General features: G+C 39.4%; 1 protein-coding gene across 2 annotated transcripts in view; it reads left to right on the top strand.

Moving 5' to 3' along the window:
• LOC131429857 (chaoptin) overlaps nucleotides 1-21,162 on the top strand; it is a 646,073-nt gene that overhangs the window by 436,426 nt on the left and 188,485 nt on the right. For both annotated transcript variants that reach the window (XR_009229463.1, XM_058594269.1), the window contains exon 5: nucleotides 16,436-19,640. Coding sequence is in view for 1 of the 2 variants with exons in the window: in XM_058594269.1 (XP_058450252.1) it covers nucleotides 16,436-19,640 (3,205 nt within the window). In the remaining variant the exon portion in view is untranslated. The remainder of the gene's footprint in view (nucleotides 1-16,435; nucleotides 19,641-21,162) is intronic.

Below are 21,162 nucleotides of genomic sequence, written 5' to 3'. Positions count from 1 at the left end.
AATCTAGAAATCTCAATTAAAGGATAAAACCTGAAATGCGGAACTAAATTGAAAGTAGCCTGGGTTCCGTTTTGTGCCCCCACAGTTGACGATTTTCGTCGGTTCGTGCCATCCAGCGACGACTGAAAAAAATGGCCTACGGCTTCACCGGTGCCGACATTTGATATGCATACCGGGAAATGAAATTGACTTGGAATATGTTCAAAACTTGTGCATAATGAAGGTGGGTTGGAATGAAAGATAGCGGTAGCCAGAGGAAACGAAGTGTGGTTATATTACTGATTTATTTTATTTAGTATTGTTCTAAATTATTAATAAAATCATTGATTTTCAAAGTCTGTCGAAATAATAGACAAGTTATCACGAAATCAAACGAACAGCTTTCAATATATAGGGTGATTTTTTAAGAGCTTGAGAACTTTTTTAAACAATAAAACGCATAAAATTTGCAAAATCTCATCGGTTCTTTATTTTAAACGTTAGATTGGTACATGACATTTACTTTTTGAAGATAATTTCATTTAAATGTTGACCGCGGCTGCGTCTTAGGTGGTCCATTCGGAAAGTCCAATTTTGGGCAACTTTTTCGAGCATTTCGGCCGGAATAGCCAGAATTTCTTCGGAAATGTTGTCTTCCAACGCTGGAATAGTTACTGGCTTATTTCTGTAGACTTTAGACTTGACGTAGCCCCACAAAAAATAGTCTAAAGGCGTCAAATCGCATGATCTTGGTGGCCAACTTACCGGTCCATTTCTTGAGATGAATTGTTCTCCGAAGTTTTCCCTCAAAATGGCCATAGAATCGCGAGCTGTGTGGCATGTAGCGCCATCTTGTTGAAACCACATGTCAACCAAGTTCAGTTCTTCCATTTTTGGCAACAAAAAGTTTGTTAGCATCGAACGATAGCGATCGCCATTCACTGTAACGTTGCGTCCAACAGCATCTTTGAAAAAATACGGTCCAATGATTCCACCAGCGTACAAACCACACCAAACAGTGCATTTTTCGGGATGCATGGGCAGTTCTTGAACGGCTTCTGGTTGCTCTTCACTCCAAATGCGGCAATTTTGCTTATTTACGTAGCCATTCAACCAGAAATGAGCCTCATCGCTGAACAAAATTTGTCGATAAAAAAGCGGATTTTCCGAATGGACCACCTAAGACGCAGCCGCGGTCAACATTTAAATGAAATTATCTTCAAAAAGTAAATGTCATGTACCAATCTAACGTTTAAAATAAAGAACCGATGAGATTTTGCAAATTTTATGCGTTTTATTGTTTAAAAAAGTTCTCAAGCTCTTAAAAAATCACCCTGTATAAGGGTCATTCCACCAACTGCTGACACACTTTTGTACTCGTGCATCTTCGATTTTGGTGAAACTTCAAAATATAATAATCTGAACCAAAACGTGATGTTTGGTGTACTTTTTAATGAGAAGTGTCACTGATTTTTGGCGCGCGATTGAAATTTCGATGAAAGAAAAATACAACACTCTAAATAATTTTTTTTATTTTCAACCATAAAATGAAATGCAATATTCGTGCTACATACACATTTCTATGTAAAAATGTCTCTGCAGTTTGATAAAAATGTTCTTCAAAAAATTCAACTTTTTCTGCTTTTCCACCAAGTTTATTTTAAATTTAACATTTTCATTCGATGGTGGTCAATGCACTAATAAAATCTTACATATTTATGTAATATTCAACATTCTTATAAATAGAAATCAGAAGAACAAATGACAACCGGAACAAAAACATAAATTTTCCGGTCATTCAACGTCGTCAGAGTATTCAGACAGATCAAGTTATGTTTTTTCCTTTATAATAAGAACTCTTCAACTAAACGCTTATTATTATAAAAGTCTCCCAGGTTAAAATTATATTTACCGAAAACACATTTTCACAATATAATCGAATTAATCGTATCTGGGCAAAAAAATATCAACAGGTCTATATTTTTACCACAGTTGAAGTCTCAGTAAACCAGAGTATTTGGTGAAAAAATTAAAATAAAATATCACAGTAGGTATTATGAAGACTGTGAAAGATCAACTCCGAACTCAAATTTAAAATGCTGCCGATTTGGCTACTGCGCTTTTTTGTGTTTCAACCGATGTTCTTGCAGAAAAAGTCTCCTACATAAAAAAGAACAAGGAATCGAAAAAAAATGTTAAATTCAAAATAAAGTTGGTAGAATAGCAAAAAATTTGGACTTTTTATAATTTCAAAATATTTTTATCAAAATTCTGAGACATTTTAATATAAAAATATGCAGGGCTTTTTTGTGGGGGCACACGAGGGCACTCAGTGCCTCCAAAGAAAATTTCAAAAATATCATCGTGACTCTTCTGGGCATTTTTAGGCTTATCATACTTATTAATCCGTGAATGACTTGGATCATCAATTAAACATACCAACAAATCAGAATAATATTAATACCAACCATGATTATACCAAATACAAATAATAATACCCCTAAGTCCCATATAAACGAATCGCCAATGTTTGGTTCACAGCATGAACAAGTAAGCCTAGCAAATATCTCCCTTTCGTTGCGATAGTGTGAAAATGTGAAAGGATATCGTTTCTGGCAACGCTTTATGCTAGTTGCTACGGTGCAAAACAAACTTGTTTGTTTATCGTTGCTCTATTAAGTACGATTCAGACCGTTCGGCTTCTTCCGTCACCGTCACCGGAACGTCAACGTCCGTCACCGTCATTCTAATTCACACGATCCGGTTCCCTATCCGTGTCCGTCATGTCATTTTCTTACACGCAGAATTTGAAGAACTTAGTTTCGCACAATTTTATTCCACTAATACAAAATCTGGGAGCTTTTGAAGCCAATCGATCTGTTGTTTTCCTACCTTTTAATCGAATAAATAACTTTCAAAATTAGCTAGAAAGAGGAAAAACAAAACAAACAGTTCCACTCACCAACGTAACGTACTTTGCAAATCTACTGATAAATTTAATTACCTATATGTGGTATATTTTGTTTAAGAGTGGGATCTTGACACCGAATACACACATAACAAACGTCAGCTCAATACCATAATCATATGAATCGTGCATGTGTGCGATAATCACAGTCCGTCAAATATTCTTTCGGAGAAATGTTGACGGAGCTTGCCGTTGACGGACGTTGACGTTCCGGATCTCTGCTGGATCGTGTGAATGCCAAAAGGGAAAACTCATTTGACTAATTTTGACGCAGGCTGACGTTCCGGTGACGGTGACGGAAGAAGCCGGATCGTCTGAATCGTACATTAAACTGCAACAATCAGTTGGCCCATCATCATCAGTAGTACTTTTTTTATCAACAACAATTGAATTGTTATTTTACATACTTAAAACTTAGTTTTGATCGCAGCGAAAAAATATGTCGAAGCGATATTTAACTGAAATTTTTTCCCGGATATCATGCCAAAATGGTGATATGCGTTTACATCAAATTGTATGGGATATCAAGTGATATCGCACATGATATCATCGGATATCAAGTATATCGGTATATCACTTGATATCAGCGTTAATGTGAACATACTATAAGCAAATACAAATAATGGATGCGATGACTAAAAGCTTAGCTTGTGAGCTAGGGCCGAAGAAAATTCGAATCTTACCGTTATCTTGACCAGCATGGGTCGCGAGAACTAGAATGGTCCGGCTGAAATCCATTCACTGATCGCAAAAATACCATTCGCTCGTTTCGGTAAAGTTCAAGATTGTTGCCCGTCGAAGGCGACCCCAATTGCAAATAAATCCATTTTCATGTTTTTCTAAAATCGGTTTATTTCATATTTCATGATGTTCAAACTCGATTACGAGACAAAAAACGTATATTTTGATTTCGTCTTAAAAGTAGCATTTCAAAAGAAGGGTCGAGTATGAAAATTTAATGTGTTGACGATCGTGTGATTCCTATTGAACAATAATATAAATGCAATTGAGTATGAATGAAAAAATGATGATAAGTATTTTTTTTTTTTTCATAAATACGTTTATTTCATAGGCAATATACATAAGTTTTTCTTCGCCGTGGCATCCACAATACATAGTAGTTTAAACCTAATACATTTCGAATATCATATTAGTATGTTGGTACTCATTAGTTAATCTAAACACTGTTTTTATCAAGCGAGTTGCTATTTTAATTACATTAAATAAAATACATTTATTTTGTACATGATCTTATAACTATTTCAGGATTGTTTGTATCAGTTCACCACTTATATTCAATATCCTATAGTTGGCTATTGGTTGAACTCATGGAAGAGAAAACAGTTTAACATAAAATAAAATTTAAATTGGAACTCCAATGGATTTAATGAAATGATAAAGAAGTTTCATGTATGGAAGGTCACGACAAGCAAGAATGTCGCGAACTGGGACATTGGATAGTCTACCTTGGGTACGCAAGGAATTTATTAGTTGAGATCTGACATCACGAAACTCCACGCATGTCCAAACAACATGGTCAATATCGCGGTAACCTTCGCCGCAAGCACAATGATTAGTCTCGGAAAGTCCAATTCGAAGGAGATGTGCATCTAACGTGTAGTGATTGGACATGAGTCTGGACATCACACGAATGAAATCTCTACTCACATCCAGTCCCCTGAACCATGCCTTTGTCGATATTTTAGGAATAATTGAGTGCATCCACCGACCCAGATCATCTTTATCCCAAGAAGCTTGCCAGCTGGCAAGTGTTCTTTGGCGAGACGCGCTATAGAATTCGTTGAAAGCAATCGGTCTCTCATAAATTTCACCCTCAATAGCACCACGTTTGGCTAAAATATCGGCTCTTTCATTGCCTGGAATGGAGCAATGAGCCGGAACCCAAACTATTGTGATTAGATAATTATTATTCAATATGTCGTTCAGACACTGTTTTATTTTACCCAAGAAAAACGGTTCAGCAGCGTTTGAGCGAATGGCTTCAATTGCACTCAGACTATCTGTGAAGAGGAAATAATGGTTTGGAGATAATGTGACGATTACATTCAAGCTATAATGAACTGCTGCTAACTCTGCTATATAAACAGATGCAGGTTCTTGAAGCTTGAATGAGGCCGAAACATTATTGTTGAACATACCAAACCCTGTCGCTTCTTCCATTCGCGATCCGTCCGTGTAAAACATTTTCTCAGAGTTAATATGCCTGAACTTACTTGAAAATATTTTTGGGATTTCCATAGAGCGTAGGTGGTCCGGGATTCCACGCACTTCGCGCTGCATGGATGTGTCGAAAAATAAAGTTGAGTCAGGTACATTTAGGAGGCTGACACGGATAGGAATATATCTTGAAGGGTTGATTTCCTGTGACATATGGTTAAAATATACTGTCATGAATTTTGTTTGAGATCGAAGCTCGACTAGTCGTTCGAAATTATTAATTACCATGGGATTCAGCACATCACATCTTATTAGCAGGCGTGATGAAAGCTCCCAAAATCGATCTTTTAATGGAAGAACTCCCGCCAGAACTTCAAGACTCATTGTATGTGTCGAATGCATGCAGCCTAAAGCAATTCGCAAACAACGGTACTGAATTCGCTCAAGTTTGATAATATGAGAATTTGCAGCGGAACGAAAACAAACGCATCCATATTCCATCACTGAAAGTATCGTTGTCTGATACAATTTTATTAGATCTTGCGGATGAGCACCCCACCAAGACCCTGTTATTGTTCGAAGAAAATTTACTCTTTGTTGGCATTTCGTTATCAGATACCTAATGTGTCCTCCCCACGTGCATTTGGAATCAAACCACACCCCGAGGTATTTGAAAGTCAAAACCTGTTCGATTATTCTTCCCATCATATGAAGCTGAAGTTGCGCGGGATCATGCTTTTTTGAAAAGACGACCAGCTCTGTTTTCTCCGCAGAGAATTCGATACCAAGATGAACAGCCCAAACGGACAATTTATCTAAGGTATCTTGCAATGGTTTTTGCAGATCAATAGCTTTGGATCCAGTAACTGAAACCACGCCATCATCTGCCAATTGTCTTAGTGTACATGGGGTTACTAGACAGCTGTCAATGTCATTCACGTAAAAATTATAGAGGAGCGGACTGAGGCATGAGCCTTGCGGGAGACCCATGTAGCTAATTCTGATTGTTGCCAAATCGCCATGTGAAAAATGCATGCGTTTCTCTGACAAAAGGTTGTGCAAATAATTATTTATAACCGCTGGGAGTCCATGTTGGTGGAGCTTGTCTGAAAGAACATCAATGGAAACTGAATCAAATGCTCCTTTAATGTCTAAAAATACAGATGCCATTTGTTGCTTTTGAGCGAAGGCAATTTGGATGTCAGACGAAAGTAATGCAAGGCAATCATTCGTCCCTTTATTTCTACGGAAGCCAAACTGAGTATCTGACAACAAACCGTTCGTCTCGACCCAAGTGTCGAGACGTCGTAGAATAATTTTTTCGAACAATTTTCTGATGCAGGACAACATCGCAATGGGTCTATATGAGTTGTGATTGGAAGCTGGTTTCCCCGGCTTTTGAATGGCGATAACTTTCACTTGTCTCCAGTCAGGTGGAACAATATTTTGCTCAAGAAACTTGTTGAACAATTCCAACAAACGTCTTTTTGCGAGGTCGGGCAGATTCTTCACCAAGTTGAATTTAATTCTGTCCAATCCAGGAGCGTTATTGTTACAAGACATGAGTGCTATGGAAAATTCCATCATTGAAAAGGGGCTATCAATGGAATCATCATTTGAAGAAGACTCCCTAACAATGCTATGCGTAGGAACGGAATCTGGACAAACTTTCCTCGCAAAATCAAATATCCATCGATTCGAGTACTCCTCACTCTCATTTCCTACGTTACGATTCCTCATTCGTCTGGCCGTATTCCAAAGAGTGCTCATTGAGGTTTCTCTTGACAAACCTTCCACAAAATGTCTCCAATAGCTGCATTTCTTAACCCGAAGTATGTTCTTGTACTTGGTTTCTAAAACCAAGAATTTTTCAAAATTCTGAGGAGTTCCTCCTCCTCGTTTTAAAAACGTCTTGAAAGCATTTTGTTTCGCGTGTTTAGCATCTGAGCACTCTTTGTCCCACCAAGGATTTGGAGGTCTTCTGTTAGACGATGGACCAAGAAATCGTTTGGTTTGGGCTTGTTCTGCGGCCTCCAGAATCGAACAAACGAGGAAGTCATATTCTTCAAGTGGGGAAAGCTCTTCCATTGAAGTTAAGACACTTGAAATATTACTTTGGTATTTAATCCAGTCAATATTTTTTGTCAAATCATATGGAATATTAACTGAATTAGCAATGCCTTTGTTACTGCTAATTGAGATGATGATTGGTAAATGATCGCTACCATGTAAATCAGGAAATACTTTCCAGGTGCAATCTAGTCGAATTGAAGTCGAACAAAGAGATAAATCTAATGCACTTGGACGTGCAGGAGGTCTTGGGATCCGTGTCATGCTACCCATATTTAGTACCGTCATGCTAAAATTGTCGCAAATATTATATATTAGAGATGATCTGCTATCATTGTAAACGGAACCCCACATCATTCCGTGCGAATTGAAATCTCCTAAAATCAAACGTGGAGCAGGAAGGGCTTCGACAATTTCATTAAGCTGTCGTTGTCCAACTTGAGCTCTTGGAGGAATATATACCGAAGCAATGCAAATGTCCTTTCCTTTAATGTTTATTTGACAAGCAACAACTTCTATACTAGAAGTCGAAGGAATGTTTAATCTATAAAAGGAATAACATTTCTTAATTCCTAAAAGCACTCCACCATACGGGGAGTCTCTGTCGAGACGTATAATGTTAAAGTCATTAAAATTTAAGGCTATGTTTGATGTAAGCCATGTTTCGCACAAAGCAAATACATCACATTTTTGACTATGCAACAAAACTTTAAATGAATCAAGTTTTGGCATGATGCTTCGACAATTCCACTGCAGGACAGTGATTGAATCATTTGCGGCGGATGATAAATTATCCATCAAATGATACAAAACCTGAAAGAGCTGGCCATTGAGCTGATAACTGTTTCAAAAAAGTTCTAGCTATTGGAAGGAATGCTGTTATGATGGTCTTTAGAGGTTCAGAAATATTGAATGCAGCGAAAATCCATTCTACAATTTCCGAAAATTTCAGTAATCCTGTTGGTGAATGTGAAATGGAGCCCACTGGATTATTGTCTTTTCTTGAGCTAGTTCCTGGATTGGTTTGTGAATTTGACAAACCAGGAGGCACAGTTTTTGGTTTTAAATTTGGCTTTTTAGCTTTAACACGGGGATCTTTTTTTGAAGGTATAATTTTAGGTGTCTTTTTTGGTATTTTGTGGTTTGTTAATCTCCTCTTAACAGACCCTTGAGGAGTGACAAACGAGGTATCTTCACTATTTCCGTCAGAGTCAGATTCCTCTGGCTCCGCAAGATTTGAAAAACCGTTTTCGGTTTCCAAAGGGGAGACATGTATGACCGTTTTGAGCATTTCTGCATATGTGCGCTTAGACCGTGCTTTTAAAGAAAGCTTCATTTTGTCTTTACGCAGCTTAAATGCAGCGCACACTGAAAGATCATCATGAGGGCTTTCCCCACAATAAACACATTTTTCAACATCTTTATCGCAAAGATTATCCTTATGAGGCCCTTGACATTTGATACATTTGGACTTATTACTACAGTAAGTAGCTGTATGTCCGAATTTTTTACAGTTCGTGCAATTCATAACATGCGGTACGAAAAGCCGAACAGGAAGACGAATTTTATCGATATAGACATGGCTAGGCAATGCAGATCCGGCAAATGTTACGCGAAACGAATCTGAGGGACGATAAGACTTTTTTCCATCGACAATAGATGCTGAGTACAATTGTTTGCACTCGAGTATCTTAACTCCCTCAAGCATGGAGTTTTTAAAACGGCCAACTCCATTTTTAAGTAAATCATCTGCTGTCAGACTTGCTTCAGTCACAACACCGTCAATTTCTACCTCCTTCGATGGAATGTAAACTCGATATTCAATAGCAAATAATTTACAGGTTACAATATCGTTTGCCTGTTTCAAGTCGTTAACTACAACTCGAATTTTATCTCTATTAACCTTACAGATTTCTTTAACTTCAGAGAAATGTGATGTCAAATCCTTTGTAATTTGCATCAAGTTTAAAATCTTTTCTTTTTTTCGAAGATAGACTATCCATGGCCCAGTGGTACCCTGTGGATAATGTTTAGCCCTCGGAGTATTTAAACTTTTACTAGTATCCGGAATCGGATTCGGATGATCTTCCATGAGATCATCCATTACATTAAATTTTTTTTGTAAATTAATAATACCAAAATAAAAACTTATGTTTAGTAAAATTTCAGATATAAGAAATAAAAAATAAATTAAATTAAATCTACCTTGTAGCTGATGTCTCTGTTCCTTTATCGTGAAGAACGACGTGAAGCTCTTCCAACGATTTCCAATTGGCAGTCTTTTGCTGTTTCCAATTGGCAGTCTTCTGTCGTTTACTGCTATCTCAGTTGCTCTGCCGTCGTTGTGAACACCACTGCACTTGCTGTACCTGACCCCAGGTACAGTGCTTTTGCTCTTGGTGGCGATCAAATGCGATGCTTGCAGTGTAGCACCTCGCGATATATGCCGTCTCTTTTGATCCTACGCAGCGTACAAATTCTGGTACCTGGTAGATCAGCACTGGGTTGCTTTAGCACCTCTGTGCCTTTGCACCCCTTCGTCTTCGCACCTTTATGCGATGGCACCTCTGTGACTCGTCACTTCTATGCTCTCGCACCTCTGTGTCTCTACACCTCTGTGCGTATGAACGGGATGGCCTTCGTTGCTAGCTTTCCAGTCGGGAAACGCCCCGAATATTGCGTTTGCTATGGGCAGTTTAACTACCTGAAGCTTAGAATTGTCTCGGTAGCAGCCGTTAACTCACGAGCCAGTACAATCGAAACACAACCTCTTCGCTTGAATGGTTTTTACTGAATGAAGATGATAAGTATATCACTTAGGTCGTCAAAATTGATGAGCTTAGAGTACACAAAACAGCCCTGGTAAGTCACTTCGTATTATCACTAATAGAAATTATAATATTGGGTACGCGGTCCGCATTTGGCTGACGCTGGCAGATGATCTCAACGGGAAACGACTCCAGTGGCTGAAGTGTGCAAGTCTCGTTCATTGCGGACGCCGGTAGAGACGATTCCATCAAATCACGCTTTGCACGACCGCGATTCTTGCGTTAAATTAATTAGAGCCTTCTAGGTGACTGAAACTGCATACAAAAAGTTTCCAATAAATTACAAGCGAAGTTAAATGCTCTTGTATTTCAGAAATACTCACCATAGATACATCACGAGATTTTATTAATCCGAAATGACGAGTTCAAATTGAACCGTTGAGAATCTGGCCCGTCACACTGTTGTATCGCACTCCCTGCAGGGTACAACTTAGTGAAATGTTCCACTTTTTGGCGCATCAGATTATCTATTCGCTTCGAAACCAAATCTGTTTCCGTCTTTTTCATCATAATAAACAATAACTATGACGAATTGATTTCTACCCTTCAGCGTTGCTAGTTGTATGGAAAATTCGTTAAAGTACATTGTCACTCTGACAGTGTATCATGACAATGTACCGCACGATGCAAAATGTGTCCTTGAAAATTTGTCGGAGTACTCCGTATTATAATTTGTATTTGATTATACTATCCCTATTTTTTCGTCATCAACCATGTGGAGGTGGGATTTTTAACACTCATCATTTTACAACTCACGAAACTAGAATTTCGAAAAAGATTAAAGGTCAGATAGGAAAGGCGTAGCTTATTAGCAACACTCATCAGCTTGTGATTTAGGAACCGAAAGTCCGACTCAGGAATTACGTATGGGACCATAAGACCTTTCATTTAAATTTAACTCTCCTAATCAATACTGTCCATATCATAGGAGCGAAAGGTTTCAAGAGCAAAACCTGATTTAAATTTAAAATCTACTTTAACATTTATTATGTATATTGTATACAAAAGATACTATGTAATAGCAATGAAACCCAAATAAAAATATAATAAGCAGTTATTATTTTAATGTGGAACACATTTTTATTTTCTATATAGAGGTGCAAATTAGAAAATCAAGGAAAAATACACGTAGAAATGTGGTCAGGTCAATTTTGTATCAATTATTAATATTATGTCACCATTTGATTGGAAATATTTGTACGTATTGATTAGATTGTTCATAGCCATGTATTTTTAATTGTATATCGTTGAAATGTTGATTAATAGACGACAATTTTGAAGGAGTAAGCATGCAAAAGCGAAGTTGTTGGAAGCACGCGAATCTATAAATATAAGCGAAATTATAGCTAATGTTTCAGTCCTACGCGTAGCATGCTAGAGGTAGGTTGTTGCTAGACCGCAAGACAAAAAGTGCCATGAAACGATTTGAAGCTTTAATTGGTATGCTTTAATCTTGTGTCATGCGAGTTCGGATGAAATTCCATGTTATGTCGTTTTCGTCTGAGAAATTGACATCAAACCCAGGGTAAATTTTGAGTGCTTAAATCAATTACTAATTTATATCAGGTGTACAACTTTGCTTCCGCCGTTTTTTTCCAAAGTTAAAAGCTTCATTGCAAAAAAGTGCATACAGATGTATTATTCAAAGTGTTGTCCGTCGCTAGCGACAACTTTCTCTTATCTTTCCGGCAATTTTCGGATCCCGGCTCGAAAAAAGGAGTCCTCTTTTGACGCTATCCATGAAGTAATCCATTTTTCCAACTCTTCGAAGGATTGAAAATGTTGATCTGCCAGGCCGTGTGCCATCGAACGGAATAGGTGGAAGTCAGAAGGGGCGACATCTGGGGAATACGGCGTGTGGGGCAAGACTTTCCATTTCAGCATTTCCATGTACTTTTTGACCACTTTTGCGACGTGAGGCCGAGCATTGTCGTGTTGGAGAATGACTTTGCCATGTCGCTCTTGATATTGTGACCGCTTTTCTTTTAGCGCGCGACTAAGGCGCATCAGTTGCGTTCGGCAGCGATCTCCTGTGATGGTTTCACCTGGTTTTAAGAGCTCGTAGTAAATCACACCGAGCTGATCCCACCAAAATACAAATCAACACCTTAGCGCCGTGAATATTCGGTTTTGCCTACGACGAAGTAGCATGCCCGGGCTTTCCCCATGATTTTCTGCGTTTAGGATTATCGTATCGAACCACCGGTTACGATTCGATGTAAAAACCCCTTGCGATTTTGTCTTTGAAACAGTTGCTCACATACAAATAGACGGTGCTCGATGTCCCTCGGTTTCAACTCGTACGGCACCCAGTTTCCTTCTTTCTGAATCATACCCAGGGCCTTGAGACGTTTCGAAGTGGCATGCTGACTCACTCCCAACGATTCGGCAAGCTCTTCTTGGGTTTGGCACGAATCTTCATCAAGCAACGCTTCTAGTTGTTCATCTTTGAAGGTTTTTTCTCTTCCACCACCATGTTTGTCTTCGGCATCGAAATCACCATTTTCGAAACGTTGAAACCACTCCCGACACGTTCTTCTACTCAGAGTTAAAGTTCATTTAAGTTTTAGTTTGTGAGAATCAGCTCAGCCACGTCTGAGAAAAGTGAGTGCATATTTTTGTTACATCCATACACACATACACACACACGGACGGACACACAGACATTTGCTCAGTTCGTCGAGAGAGTCGAATGGTATATGACACTCGGCCATCCAGGCCTGGGTTAAAAAGTCGGTTTTCGCAGTGATTGCATAGCCTTTCTATATGAGAAAGGCAAAAGTACAACTTTTTTTCACGATATTTGCTTTCTCCATAGAGTCCCAATAGTTATATAAAAACTGTTGATGAGATATAGCATTATGAAAAATTGCAAGAAATTACTGCAATTAGATTTGTGCTATAGATAAAATGGCACGCTGATGATGCAAATTGTACTTTATGATCATGAAGAAAACATGCAAAATTCAAGCCTAATAAAAAAAATAGGAAAATAAATTGAAGCTTTCGGTGGAACCGCTCTGCTAGCATGTATCCTAAGAGTAAAATCCCAGTGATGAGGTTCTTCGAAAAAGGAAATTTACTTGACTGTATAATTATTGACAAATACCACAGATAACAGATATACAGACTCGAACTATTTTTTTTAAATCATGAGTAAATTACAAATTTGATATACGTTGGAAACACTACTGCCACCTACTTGACTATTCGCCGCGATCTTTCAAAACGTTTCACTACAATCCGGAACAATAGCAAAATCCTCCTGCCTGTTATAGAAATATTCTAACTACAACAATTTTAACACTTATTACACGATTTTCCTAAGCGTTGAAGGCAACTTTTTCCATGTCGCATAAATCACACGAGAATTCGATTGGAACAAATCAAAAACGAACTTGTCATTTCGACCAACAGCAAAACAAAAATCTAACGTGAAGTGAATGTTGCATCCAAACTTGTGTCTCATGTGAAGGCGACTCCCAAATCGTTGTGGCACCTCGTGTCGACCATGGTGACATCTGCAAGTGTTCGCCATGCAGATTGAGCAAATTTTACACACAGCTGATATGTGAGTCCGTATATCTGATTGCTGTGAAGAAACGGAGCTTCTTTTTTTCTGAGAAAATTGTGATTTTCACTGTCCAAGTTTTCTATAAAAAGACACCCAAAAATTTGTTTAGAAAAACGGCTTAAAGTTTTAAAAAGGTTTTGTTCTCAGTGTAGAACTTAGAGTTTTGAAATCTGTCCATATTTCTATTAAAAACATAACTGATTTTGTGCAAGTCATCCACAACACTATTTTGTAGGATTTCACACTTTTCCAATACATACATTTGCAGTGATTGAAACATCTACATTTTCAAAATAGTATTGAGCCTGGAAAAAGAAGGCTCGATCAACAAACTTTTCAAAGTTCACATGAATTAATCCTTTTGGCAGCGATTAAATAAATTTGGGCAGTAGTTTCTATTATACGGAAACCAAATGTTTTTTGCAGACAACGATATTAAGTGAAGGATCATCAAATATATTGAATGCAAGCTTCCGCTTGAAGAAATGATGATGAAAATTCATGGCCATAAAAACTTCAAACTAATATGCCACTTGAAGACATTGGCGAATCGGAAAAACTGCTAGGATTTCTCCCATACCAGTACCACTTTTTAGTTCTTTGCAAAAACAGAAAGAAAATGATTCCTAGATTATCACCAATGTCGACAAAATAACTATATATACAAGAACAATATAAAAACGCTCATTTCGGCTGACTAAGTTTTTTTACGGTTCTTGCCAAAAAGATGTTTCTAAATGATTTTTTCATAGCAAAACTCGTGTCCGGTTTTTGCACTAGATGTTTTTACTCAATTTGCGGTTTAAAGTATAAGACACTGGTCTAATAAGCCAGGCGTTATATGTTCTAGTCCTGACATGGAAAGATTGTTTGTTTCAAAAATACTTAATCGGGTTTTCTAAACTAAGTGAATACATAGATATAATGAAATTTGTAATCATAACATGTTCATAACTCACTATACAGTCGAATAAAAAGTATGACATGTGGCTCGTCTCATTGGAAAATTGATTGATTCATTATTTAGCATTTCAGGATCACACTAACGAATATCAAATACAGTATCTTCGATTTGAATTTATCTCTCGCTACGCACTGCGCCGAACGTGCACGGCTTTCTTCGCTAGCATTTATTTATTTGGAACTAATTCTAATCTCTAAAGCTACAAATCGCAAGTACGCTTGTGTTTTCTGTGTAAGGTTGCTGTCACAGTGAAAGCGTCACGCGCGCTGCTAGTTGCATTTTATCAAAGTAAACCTGTCAGAGTGAATGCGATGCGAAAACAGTACATCGCATTGAATCGCTTCGCTTCGGTCAGCGTTCCGCGCTCATTCTGACATCAACCTAAGAAATGAACTTGCTATCCTAAAGGAAGAAATGAAGAAGATGAAAATAACCAGGTTAGAAACTGACTCGATTTTCAGCGCAACAACGCTGAAACTAGGTTCGAAACTAGCTTCAAACAAACGGTTTGACAGTAGCTAGGATGGAAACTGGATTAGGTTTGGTATTAAACAAAAACGACATAAAATCGTAGAAGGTGCTGTTCGAGTTCGAGTGTCAGCCAATTTTGAAAATTCAGTTCGCTTTCACATCTCATCCAAGTCAGTCAATAAAACAAAACCGCTTACGTTCGGGACAGAAGAAACCAAGTACAGTATTGTGTAGTGACCTCGAAATGAGTGAACCAAACGAACAAAAGCTACCGCCGACACGAAAGAAGATAATTGTTGTTGACTTCAGGCAGTGCAAAATTCGACCTTCGATACGAGAACTTGAAGGTTTGCTTGAGGAGCAAATGCATCATGACATTAAACGTGTGCATTTACTTCAATGCAATAAGACAAATAATGTTGTTTACATCCAGTTCTATAAAGAGTTGGATGCTATTCAATTCGAAAAAGACAATAACAATGTGCACTATCTGGAGCACGAGAACATTAAAGACAAAATTCCAGTATATATGGAAGATAGTGCTATAGAAGTGCGTGTGCATGATCTTCCCTCAAGCGTCAACGGTTCTTATATTCGCAAAACCATGTCCCAATACGGAGAGATTCTCTCTATCGAAAAAGAAAAGTGGAAGAGTTTTTTCCCTGGTATTCTAAAGACGTACGTTTGCTACGCATGCACTTGAAGAGGCCTATACATTCTTATGTGACTTTCGGTCAATATACAAGAATTTCGTGCAAATCACTTGTTACCTATGACAATCAGATGGCCACATGTCAATATTGCCAAAAAGCTGTTCACTACGGTAAGCCATGTGATAAAGTGGACAAGCAGACAACTACACCAAAGGACAACGGTGCTTGCTTCACATCAACCCCAAGCAATCCCAGTACACCTGTGACAGTCACCAACAACAGGGAAGTATCCCCTTCAACGAAACCATCCAACGTAACCCCTATAGAACAATGTACACCAGCTGCAGTTAACAGCTTACCATCCAACCAACCAGCAACTGCAAACAATGTACAACAAGGCGCATCTACAGCAACTAGCAACGAAATCAACAACAATACCACGGCAATGGATGACGAGACGAACCACTAACGAAGTGCCCCACAATCCTCGCAGAAGGGAAATGGAAGCTCCTCTCCTCCTAGAAAAAGGGTGACAACGAGATCCAACTCAAAAAAAAAATTATTTAAAAAATCGGCTCAATTGGCCACGTAAAACTTGTACGCAAATAGGCCTGAATAAAAATATCATTAAAAAAAATTTGAAAATTATTCACGATCAAAAATATTTCCGGACAGCATTCATGTTTCGCAAAACTATAACCAATTACTAATGTGAACATTATCCTATTCTCTTTATCCTTTTCATCGCAGGAACAACATTCACCATCTGGACGGCAACTGGGGCGGTCTGGCGGATTCGTTGCGCAGTTTGCACATCTCCGGTAACTCGATCACCGAGGTGTCGTTCTTCACGCACGAAGACAAACGATCCAACCACACGGTGCCCACGTTTCAGGCTTCGTCTTCGATCATCAACGCCAAGCAGCACCAGCCTTCGCCACCGCTGCAACTGCAGACGAAACCGTTTGCCAAGCTGAAAAAGTTAGTCTGGCTAGATATCAGCTCAAACCGGATCGCCCACATCAGCCCGAATACCTTTCCGAAGTCACTGGTCACGATCGACCTGTCGAAGAACATTCTCGGCCAGTTTCCGGCGGGTGTGCTGGAGCACTTGCATGATTTGAGGATACTGTCGCTGAAGGATAACTTGATTGCCAAGTTAACCGGGGTGGAACTTGGGGTGGTGAAAATAAAGTTCGAGAAGTTAGATTTAAGTGTGAACTTGATAGACGAACTTCCGTCCAGTTTATTCAACGGAACGGTTCGGGTGAAGGCGATTAACTTCGATAAAAATTATATCCGATCCATTCCGGCCGAGGCATTCCGAGATCTGGGGGTCATACACATGGTACTGGCGTTCAATTTCATCGAGCAGGTGGACGATGATGCGTTTTCGACACTTGAGAACAGTTTGGAATATCTGGATTTGGAACGCAATCGATTACTGATGGTTCCGAATGCAATTGGCACCCTCGGCAAGCTGCGATATTTATATTTGACTTCAAATGAACTGACGTCAGTAGGTCGGCTGCCAGCAACGTTGAAGGTGCTGTCGCTGAGTGGAAATAATTTCACTTCGATTCCTGTTGATGGACTGGCCAACTGTACCGAGCTTTCATACCTGAATATGGGCTATAATAAAATATCCGAAATCGAAGAGAATGATTTTGTTGGCTGGGGTTCCAATTTGCAAACCTTGCTGTTGAGAAACAATAAAATTACCAGCCTAAATTATGGTGCTTTCAACGGATTGGATACGATTAAAGAAATCAGTTTAAGCTTCAATGACATTCACTATGTGCATCCGAATGTGTTCGATAACATATCGAGTACGTTGAAGATTCTCGAGCTGTCATTCGGTATTTACCGCGAAGAGTACCCGATGGATGCGCTCAGTGTGCTAACGGAGCTGATGTGGCTCGGGCTTGATAATAACAACCTAAAGATAATTCCGGACGAAGCTCTTTCGCCGCTCGGTCAACTGACGTACGTGAATTTCGCATTCAACCGTATTACGACTCTACCCCGCACCGTGTTCCGGGCTGACATACACAAAAATCTCGTCGAAATTGATTTGTCATTCAACCTGATCGAAACACTGCAAACCAGCACGTTCGATAACCTGGAGCTGATACAAATCATAAATTTGTCGTCGAATAAAATAAAAACCATCGAGAAGAACAGCTTTTACGACCTGCCCTACCTGACGTACGTGGACTTGTCGTTCAATGGCATCCAAAATGTGACCGAATGTGCGTTCAGCTTCCTGCCGGCCCTGCTCAGCGTGGACCTGATGCACAACGAGATGGGTTCGTTCTCGCTGAAAATGTTCAAACACGTCTCCAACGCCACCACCCCCATGAGGCTGAATATTAGCAACAATGCGATCGATAATTTCGATGGAGACGTTAACTCGCTGCTGTACGTTTACTCACTGGACGCCAGCAATAATATGTTACACGACCCGGGCGCCTTCCGGGCACTGGCATACTCCCTGCGGATTCTCTATCTAAATTGGAACAATTTCAGCACGCTCGGAAATCACGCCTTCGGTGATTTGCAAATACTGGAGATTCTCAATCTCGCCAACAACAATATATCGTCATTACGGAGACGCAGCTTTGCCGGGCTGGTGAATCTGCAGGAATTCGACATGAGCAACAACAAACTGGAAGTGCTGCAAATTGAGCAATTTTCCCCATTGAAAAAGTTGCGCTTACTACGGCTGGCCAACAATCGCCTACGGGCAGTGCCGCGAGATGCTTTCCTCAACACCCGGATCGAATATTTGGACCTGTCCAACAATCTGTTTGCCGCTTGGCAAGCCACTGCGTTTGCCGACATTGGATTCACTTTGCGTTCCATCCAATTCAGTAACAATTTTTTGGAGTTTCTCGATTCGTACATGTTCACCAGCACTCAGTTTCTTCTGGAGCTGAACCTTTCCAGCAACCAAATCAAACTAATTCCGGAGAGTGCATTTGCTAACCTTCACAATTTGACAATACTGGATATCAGTTGGAATCCTTTCATTACGATCAACTTTAAGGAACTTTTCGTGAACGTCCCTCGATTACGCGAACTCAAACTCCAGCAAACCGGACTCTATCGGTTACCATCATTGGCTCTACCCCAGTTGGTCTCCGTGGACATCAGTCACAACCACGTACAGGAAATCGATTCCTTGGAAGAGCTCTACTACCTACGAGAATTCTACGCCGATAATAACAAAATCAACAACATCACTAATCTGCTTCGAAACATGCCCCAATCGCTGCGGGTGCTTGACATTTCTCGTAATCCCATCCGCAAGATATCTTTCCACGACTTTGGACCGACACGAAGGCTAGAGGAGCTGTACATCGAAGATATCAAAATAGCCAACCCGGACATCTTCATTAAACTTCACAGCCTGAAGAAACTGCGCATCAACGCACAGCACAATTTCTCCGAACTGATCTCCAAGCTCCGTGGCCTCCAGGAATTGTACGTCAACGTTTTCGAAGACCACATCGGCGATGACATGTTCACCGCCAAGATGCACACCATCACCAAGCTAAACCTGGTGGAAATCACCGGCCGGCGACTGGTTTCGATCCACCACAAGGCTTTCTTGGGACTAGCCCGGAATCATGACCTGAAGCTGCGGATACGAAACACCCTGGTGAACGATCTGCCGCCGGGGATTTTCTACGCGCTCAAGTACATCCCCAAGCTCAGCATAGATCTGTCGGATAACATGCTGGTGGCGCTGGCGCCCGATAGCTTCTATCCGAATGCCAGCTCCTGGGATGCGGTGGGAACCCGCAGTGTATCCGGCGGTCTGGACATCTCCAACAATCCGCTGCAGTGCGACTGTGGCCTGGTATGGCTCGGTCACTGGCTCAGGCGGTGGCTACGGGAGACGGCTCAGGTTAACCTGATACCGAAGGACGAAATGAAGCAGATGATGCGGGTAAGTAGGTTTCCGATGAGAACTGTATGATTGTTGAGATTGAGTCTGCTAGATAATGAAAGGGTAAATTCCATTACCAATTTGAAAAATAAATTTCCCGGGAAGCGGAAAAGACTTTTTGGGTGTAACCAAATATATGTCGAGCAGCTTCAGAAATTCGTATCAGGAAATGTGGCCAAATCAGGACCGACTTGACCGATTTAGTTGAAACAATACATACGTCAAGAGTATAGAAAACGATTTGTTTCGCACTGATGGAGAGACCAATTCGACTCACTGATTTGAAAACGTTCGTACTTTTTATCTGAACTTTCTTCAAAACGTTGCAACTCAGACACCGTTAACTCTTTAAAATTATTGTCTTGAAAAATTTGAAGAAAATCGAATCATCAGTAATAGACAAGGTCTCATGAGAAGTAATGATTCATGATTTGCATGATTTCTTAATCATGGTACCGGCAATGTATTTGTATCCGTGAAGAAGTTACGGCAACTAATTTGAAACCATTAGAACAAAATTTGTGAAGAGTGTTTTTTGAGGAGGTATATAATTTTATTTTGAAAAAAAAAACACAAAACATTTTTTTTCGATTGTAGAGGCGTTAACCTTAAGTCATTCACTTTTTCGGACAAGAAAAACTTTCAGACCCTATGTGCGAGGTTGAGAGTCGAAACCAAGTGGGCTGCGTGAAAGACACCGGCTTTCCCATCACGCTATTTATTTATTTATTTATTTATTTATTTTCGTCAAGCAAATGTAGACTACATATAAACGGTTTACAATGTTTACTTAGATACTACGCATTATTTCTACGACTAAGCTGGAATTTCATTTCATTTTTGGACATACAAAGGTCAAGATGTTCGCAATATTGATTGTAGTGGCGCATTATACGATTGATTGGGCTATATTTTGCATAATTTGTTCTAGTGTTTCTTTCTAAAAATAATTTCCTGGTTCGTAATTGACGGCTAGGTGTATAAAAATTTAGTTGCGATAATAAAGAAGGTGATTGAATGCGTTGAGAAATAATGTCGCTGATAAAATACAGCATTGCAAGGTCGCGGCGTTCTTTAAGTGTTTGAATATTGATGAGCATGCAGTGTGCTTCATATGATGGTAGAGGAAATGCTGTCCAGTTTAATTTACGAAGTGCATATAAAAGGAAATGTTTTTGAATAAATTCGATGCGTTCTTCGTGAATAATATTGTAAGGATTCCCTACTAGGCTGCAATATTCCAAAATATGTCTGACATATGTACTGTATAATATTTTAATTGTATATGGGTCCTGAAAGTTATGACTAAAGCGTTTAATAAAGCCCAGCATGCTATTTGCTTTATTGATTATGGTATTGTAGTGTTCCACAAAAGTGAGCTTGGAGTCTAAGATTACCCCTAAATCTCGTACAATTTTACATTTTTCTACAAGTTGATTTCCTAGATGTATGTTTATAGATATAGTTTCATTTTTCCTACTGAAAGTTATTGAGTTATATTTTTTTACATTGAGTTGGAGTA

Source organism: Malaya genurostris, chromosome 2 (assembly GCF_030247185.1).
Source record: "Malaya genurostris strain Urasoe2022 chromosome 2, Malgen_1.1, whole genome shotgun sequence".
Classification (NCBI taxonomy): domain Eukaryota; kingdom Metazoa; phylum Arthropoda; class Insecta; order Diptera; family Culicidae; genus Malaya; species Malaya genurostris.
Note: the sequence above shows the minus strand (reverse complement) of the source record. Positions and strands in the feature narration are given on the sequence as shown.